The 6,956-nt window shown below is 47.9% G+C and overlaps 1 protein-coding gene across 1 annotated transcript in view; it reads left to right on the top strand.

The window, feature by feature from the left end:
- Nucleotides 1–6,568, top strand: part of Ido2 (indoleamine 2,3-dioxygenase 2) — a 45,355-nt gene extending 38,787 nt beyond the window's left edge. Inside the window, exons 9-10 of the mRNA XM_029480631.1 lie at nucleotides 3,154–3,302; nucleotides 4,477–6,568. Of these exons, the coding sequence (XP_029336491.1) occupies nucleotides 3,154–3,302; nucleotides 4,477–4,826 (499 nt within the window). The 3' untranslated portion in view covers nucleotides 4,827–6,568. The remainder of the gene's footprint in view (nucleotides 1–3,153; nucleotides 3,303–4,476) is intronic.
- Nucleotides 6,569–6,956: the final 388 nt, after the last annotated feature.

The raw sequence follows: 6,956 nt of genomic DNA, 5'->3' as shown, positions 1-6,956 counted from the left end.
TCCCTCCCTCCCTCCCTCCCTCCCTCCCTTCCTTCCTTCCTTCCTTCCTTCCTTCCTTCCTTCCTATAAATCCTTAGTGAGGGCCTACCACATGCTAGACACCACTGTATGTGCTGGAAACAGCAGTAAAGAAAAGCAGTCACGTGGCCCTTGTGGCCCTGTGACTTCAGGATGGGGAGAAGGGATTGACAAAGCAAACCGAATCAAAGCAAACATCCAACAGTATATGTTACAACTAGAGGCTGCATGAAGCAATGCCGGGTAGGATGCAGGATGCTAGGGAGGGACCACTGGGTGTGGTGGCCCAGGTATCTTGTTTAATGATATCTAGAAATACCACGTCCCCAGTGATACGGGAACAGATATCACGGGCATTGGAGTGGTCTCAGAAGAAGATTCCTGTTCTAAGAGGAGGGAACAATTCCTATGACCAGGAGGAGGGAGCAGACATGAAGAATAGACTCAGATGTGCGTGAGAAGGAGGATGCCTGCCATTGTGGAGGACGCTCAGTGTGGGCAGTGCTGGCTTCCTTTCTGAGTGGCACAGTCCTGTTTGGGGCTGCAGGTTGTCAGTACCCCTCCTGAGTGGGTAGGGTGGCAGAGAACAAGATTACAAAGAAAGCATCAGAGGTGCATCCAAAGGGAAGATGCCGAGATGGAGATGAATGTCAACCATCTTGAAGATGAGGGGAGAGGTGGAGTGTATACATCCTGTGGGTCCTAACGCCTGTCACAGAGAAACAGAAACATGTGCGTGCCCTTGGCCACTCTGGACACAGATTGCAGCCCATGTGCTGGTGTGGACCAGGTCCATTATCCACATGGCTATCATGTCTGCAACATCACTTGCTCATAAAATATCATTCTACAGTTTCCCTAGCCCCGAACTCTTATATTTGTTTTTGGGTTGTTCACAGGCCTCTTTGGATTCCATTCAAATCCTCGAACAGGTGCAAGAAGCAGGTTCCCCTATAGACTAGGGGAACTGAGGATCAGAAAGGCTGTGTACTGTGGCTGAGAGATGAGAGGGGAGGCAGGCATTCTTAGCCTCCAGGGTTGCTAGAACAATAAATAGCTGGTGCTTACCGAATGTCTAATATGCTCCAGACACCTGGCAAATAGTATTTGAGTCGGCTCTTACAATGACCCATAAGCTAAGTATGAATGTCAATGCCAAACATAGCTCTTATCTCAAAGGAATAAGAGTTAGTTTATTCTTTGGCCAAATATTAATGCCCAGAAACACAGATTCCAGTTGTCCCAAATTAACATGTTCCACTGTGGAAATGTAGGAGTTTTCATAGCTCAAGGGCAAAGCAAGTTACCAATCAAGGAATTTTTTGAGAACACTGGTGGGGGCCCCAGGCAGGCAAGTTACAGCAAACAAGAACTCTGTACGTAGTCACATGCAGGCGGGTGGGGGAAGCCTGTTGTCTACTAGGTCATTCCAAACCATCAAAGATGCTGGGTCAGGCGGGATGGAATTAAAGATAGCCCATTGTCGTTTGACTCTGGATCTTCAAACTTTCCAACTCTCCACGATCAATCAGCTTTGTAGAATCTTTAACATAGGCATGGCTTCCCCCTCCCATCTCCCACATACCCCAGCGCCACCTGGAACTTCAGTTCATACTAACACTACTCAGACGAGGGAGCCAAGGCTCTGAGAGGTCCCATGTGCTAACCCAGGCCTAGCAGCCAATGCACAGTAAAGTAGAGCTTAGAGTCTGTATCTGCCCAGAATAGAGACCTTGTCCCACAGCTTGTGTGACGCTCCCTTCTTCCTGTGTATCCTTTCTTCTTCTTTCTTATGCTGTATCTCTTTTCTGAACATGACTTCCTCAGTTGGTTACCATTGAAATTCACCAATCGGTTGACTTTAAACAGCCACCAAATCTGGCAACCTGGCCACTTGCTGTGTTTGCAGCCTCAGAGCAGAGTCTGGGGAAAGGTCTAGGATGCAGGTGGGGGGAGCTAGCCTGAACAAAAGGCCTGGATTGACAGGGAGCAGAAACAGCTGTGTAAGCCTGCTACTTGCCCTGTCAACCAGGGGCTGGTTTGCTTGCTGGCAAAAGAGGTCAACGTGCTTCTTGGTGAAGGTAGACATCTATGGGATAAAGAAAAGTAGACTGCAACTTAGAGATGCGTGTGTGTGTGTGTGTGTGTGTGTGTGTGTGTGTGTGTGTGTGTGCATGTGTGTTCCTGGAATGCTGGGGGTCTGGGAACTTAGCTCAAGTCTTTGATTCTTTAGGAAAGAAGGTAAAAATTGCCTGGTCCTATCTACTGCCAAGTGGTCGGGGTGAGAGAGTGAGTGTATGCTTGTGTATGAGGTGTGAGTACTGCAGGTGTCTGCGTGGTGTGCCACGGTGCTCCACTGGGCTTCATGCTGTGCTCCCCTAGGCTTCAGCTAACAAGTCAAGACTAGGTCAAGTCATGGAGGGTAAACAGAAGAGAGAGAAAGAGCAGAAAATGAGGGACACAGGAAGGGTAGAGGGGGAAAGAGAGGCATTTGAGCCCCAGGCTTTCTTCTTCCAGCCGCCCATAGGTTCTGGTGCCCACAACATTGGTTACAACCCCGCTCTCCATCATCATGCTTGTCACCACTGCTGTGACAAACCGCTTAATAATGGTTCTCACGGAACATTAAAAGCCAAGCCAAGTTTAACACCTCGAACATTTCCAAGTGTTATGGGGAATTACAGTTAAGTGTCTGGGTGTGCTTGTGTGTAATTGGGAATCTATACTGGTGGGGTTACCAGTGTCAGGCTACAGTGTTTGTGATAAGCAGAGGGGGCAGGGTCTTGCTCAGATCCCTTATCTTGTCCTGCCAATGGTGGTGATGTAATAGTGCACACCTGTGACAGAGCTGTTTAAAGCATTGTAAGACCAATGAGTAAAGTTCCTACCCTTGCTTCTCTGGAAGAGTCCTTTAAGTGAGGCAGAAAAAGGCTCCACCATGACGTGGTGTAAAGATGAAGTCACTCTAATTCTTCCTTGGATACTCCAGCAAGCTTCATTCACACTTTTTATTTCTTCCTCTTCCCCTATCCTCTCCCTCCCCTTCCTCCCCTCCCCCTTCTCCTCCTTCTTCCCCTCCCCTTCCCCTTCTCTTCCCCTGTCCTCCTCATTATTATTATTATTGCTCCTGTCTAGGTGGAAGGACAATCCAGCCATGCCTGTGGGGCTGGTCTATGAAGGTGTTGCCACAGAGCCTCTGAAGTACTCTGGAGGAAGTGCAGCCCAGAGCTCCGTGCTTCATGCCTTCGATGAGTTCCTGGGCATTGAGCATTGCAAGGAAAGTGGTGAGCAGCGGTCTGATCTCACCTATGCTTTGATGGGACAACTAGGTAGACTAGGGAGACATCTCTAGCAACTGATAAAGATGGGTGTAAATGAAATTATCCTTGCCTAAGCCAGCAGGCAGCTGTGCACATATGCCCCCTCTTACACTGAGTTAGTCAGTATCGGGGCATCGGATCTCATTAGGGTCTTCAACCAATCCTGTGACCTGGGTTGTTCACTGTCCTGTTGGCTTGGGTCTTTTATCCGTAGATTCCCTTTCTACAATGAGGTGATAATGTCAAATTGAAAGGCCAGTCTGGAGCAGCAAGCAATAGTGCTGAACTTCTCTGCTAAAGCCTTTCCCATGAAATGGCCCAGCCTCCCACTGAATCCATGTGGACCAGGCAAGGGAGTCCATCACTTTGAAGCCTTTAAAATAGTTGTTATTGATTTCCCTGGCAGCATAGAGCTATCCGTTAATGACTACCAAAAAAAGGTATTTATTGCTACCAAACTTTAACTTGGATCAGAACCAAAAAGAATTAAAACTCTCCAGCACGAACCTGTTCTCTGGAACAGTCAGGGTTGTTTCTGGGTTTCAGCATTTGATTTTAGTCACTGACTCTCAACAACCAACCAACCAACCAACCAACCAAACAACAACAACAAAACCCAACCCAAACAACAACAGTTAAAGGTTTAACGGTTTTCAAGAAAACACTGAGTTTTCAGTGTTTTGGCTTCTCTGGGTTTTTACTAAAATACCTGCTTACCAATGTCGTCTCTACATGCACAGTAACTTCCATTTCCTGCCCCCCCCCCCGCCCCAGTTATAAGTATCTAGCAAACAGAATTCACCAGGGCGTTCTGCCAGTCAGTGTAAGTGTTTGTGTGTGTGCGTGTAGACACGTCTCTTAGTCCTCAGCAGGGAATACCACATCATTCATACACACGGACCAGTAGATTTCTGTCCAACTTTATTATCTGAGAGATGCTTGCTTCTTTTTCTCCCCTGTGTCTCCTGTCAACAACCAGAAATGAACATTTGAGCATTTGGCAGCTATAACAAAAGCCCAACAAGGCTGAAGGAGAGCCCTATCAAGCATTTCTGGTACCTGAGTGTTTGGAACAGCGGGCAAACCCTCCTGAATGTCTGCCTCGAGCTAACGTATTTCTCCCGGCTGTTTCTTTCAGTTGGCTTTCTACACAGAATGAGGGACTACATGCCGCCTTCCCATAAGGCTTTCCTGGAAGATCTCCACGCAGCTCCTTCTCTGAGAGACTACATACTGACCTCTGGTCCTGGGGACTGCCTGATGGCCTATAACCAGTGTGTGGAGGCCCTGGTAGAGCTACGCAGTTACCACATCAATGTCGTGGCCAGATACATTATCTCCGCTGCCACCAGGGCCAGGAGCAGGGGGCTGACTCATCCCTCACCCCATGCCTTGGAAGACAGGGGCACTGGGGGCACTGCTGTGCTGAGCTTCTTGAAGAGTGTCAGGGAGAAGACCGTGGAGGCCCTCCTGTGTCCTGGTGCTTAGCAGTCATGTCCTGCATCCTAATACTTAGATGTTCTCATCATGCATCCCAGTATTAGCGGTTCACATCCTGCATCCTAGTGCTTAGCTGTTCTTGTGCTGTATCCCAGTGCTTAGCAGTCATGTCCTGCATCCTAGAGCTTAGCTGCTCTCATCCTGCATCCTAGTGCTTAGCATTTTATATCCAGCATCTTAGTGCTTAGAGATTCACATCCTGCATCCTAGAGCGTAGCATTTTATATACAGCATCCTTGTGCTTATCAGCTATGTCCTGTATCCTGCTTAGCAGTTAACATCCTGCATCCTAGTACTTGTCTGTTCTCATCCTGCATCCTAGAGCTTAGCAGTCAGATCCTGTGGGAGCCAGAACCAGGATTGGAGCTCTGTCTGAGCCCAAGCATGGCTTTACTGCTTTGTTCGTTAATTGTGGCTCCCACCTCCACCCCACCCCAGCCAGTTTGCTTCCTAGAAACCTTTCTGCACTGCATAATCCCCCTGCCTCACAGCAGAGAGCTGCAGCCATGACCTTCTCATTCAGTATTAGGTGGACAAGTCGGAGATACCCAAGCTCAATTTTAAAAGAATCAAGTTGCTTTTGGGGCACGTTGCTTCATCTTTTCTTACCCTGGGCCTCTTCCCTTCTTCCCTACCTCCCTTGTCTCTCACCCCTCCCTCTTCCTCCTTTTGTCCCCCTCCAGCCCTCTGTTTACTCTCTTTTCCCTTCCCCCCCTCCTCATCCCTCCTTCCTTTCTTCCTTCCCTTTTTGTCTGTGAAACACAAGGTCTGATGGGCTTCAAACTGTGATCTTCCTGTTCCACCCTTTAAAGGTTATATGTATGTGACATGTGTGTGTGTGTGTGTGTGTGTGTGTTCGTTTCTTTTGTTTTTCCCTAGTGGAGATGACACCCAAAGATTTGCACATACCAGGCAATTGCTCCACTACCTGACTACAGTCCCAGCTCTCTGTATTCCTGAAGGAAAGTCTTGATGAGTTGTCTAGGCTGGTATTGAGCTCTTTATCCCAGGCAGGCCTTAGTCTGAGTAGCTGGGATGTACAGGGATGAGCCACTGAGCCATGCTGCTGCTGCTGCTGCTGCTGCTGCTGCTGCTGCTGCTGCTGCTGCTGACAACAACGAAGATGATGATAACTACAGTCATTGCAATGATGACAGCAAAGATAATGATGGTTGTCTCTTCCTTTTTTCGTGTTATTTTATTTTACTTTAAGACAGTATCCTACTATGCTTTAGTCCAGGTTGCCTTGAACTACCTCAACCTCCCCAGTGCTTAGATTATACACATGAACCACCAAGGCTGGCTCTAGATTTTTTCAATTCACTAAGCCCTACTGTGCTCTTGTCTGTGACCTGGGACAGCCTTCCCCTCCATGCTCAGGCTGAATTCAGCACTGGGGGTGGGGGTGGGGTTAGATGCTGAGTGGAGATTTGTGGGGTTAAAGATGCTGTCCATGCAGACCTGGAAGTCACCAGCACGGGAGCTATCAGCTACTGACTAGGAACCCGTTGTGACTCCCCCACAGGGGGGTAGACATTGTCGGTTCTATTTTAACTCTCTCTGTTCTATTTTAGGACCGTGTTTTTCTTTCTCCTAGTGACACTGGAAATTTGTATGTGAAAAATGCTTTAACTGACCCCTTGAAAGCAAGTGAGCCAAAATAAGAATAAATAGTAAGTCCACATGTTTAGGATAAAAATAAATATGGCTTTTATATCCGACATTTCTAGCTCAAAGTCTTATTTATTCTTCCTGGCTGCAGAAAACTCCAGTCCCACCAGTTTCAAGTAAATTCCATCAATTAGGGTTTCCCCACTTTGCAAATTCACATGTGTACATACACACCCGCAATGGACTCTCATTTCATGGTCCTGTCTAGGAGTATAGCATCAGCGAGGGCATCTGCTCATTGCCTGGCCTCTTCCAAATGCTTCTCTCCTGAATGGAGCCTGGTAAGGTGGACTTAGCAAGCTGGTTCATCCTACCCAGAAAGACTTTCAGTCCCTTGGCCCTGCTGTTCCACAGTCCCTGTGACCATAGGGAGATACAAGACTGGCTTAGGTTCTCTACTTTCCAGGGGCTGAGGGAGAGAGAGAAATCTTAACTCCAAGAGAGAAA

This window comes from Mus caroli, chromosome 8, assembly GCF_900094665.2.
Source record: "Mus caroli chromosome 8, CAROLI_EIJ_v1.1, whole genome shotgun sequence".
Lineage (NCBI taxonomy): Eukaryota > Metazoa > Chordata > Mammalia > Rodentia > Muridae > Mus > Mus caroli.
The sequence above is the reverse complement of the archived record's forward strand: the minus strand, read 5'-3'. Positions and strand labels throughout refer to the sequence as shown.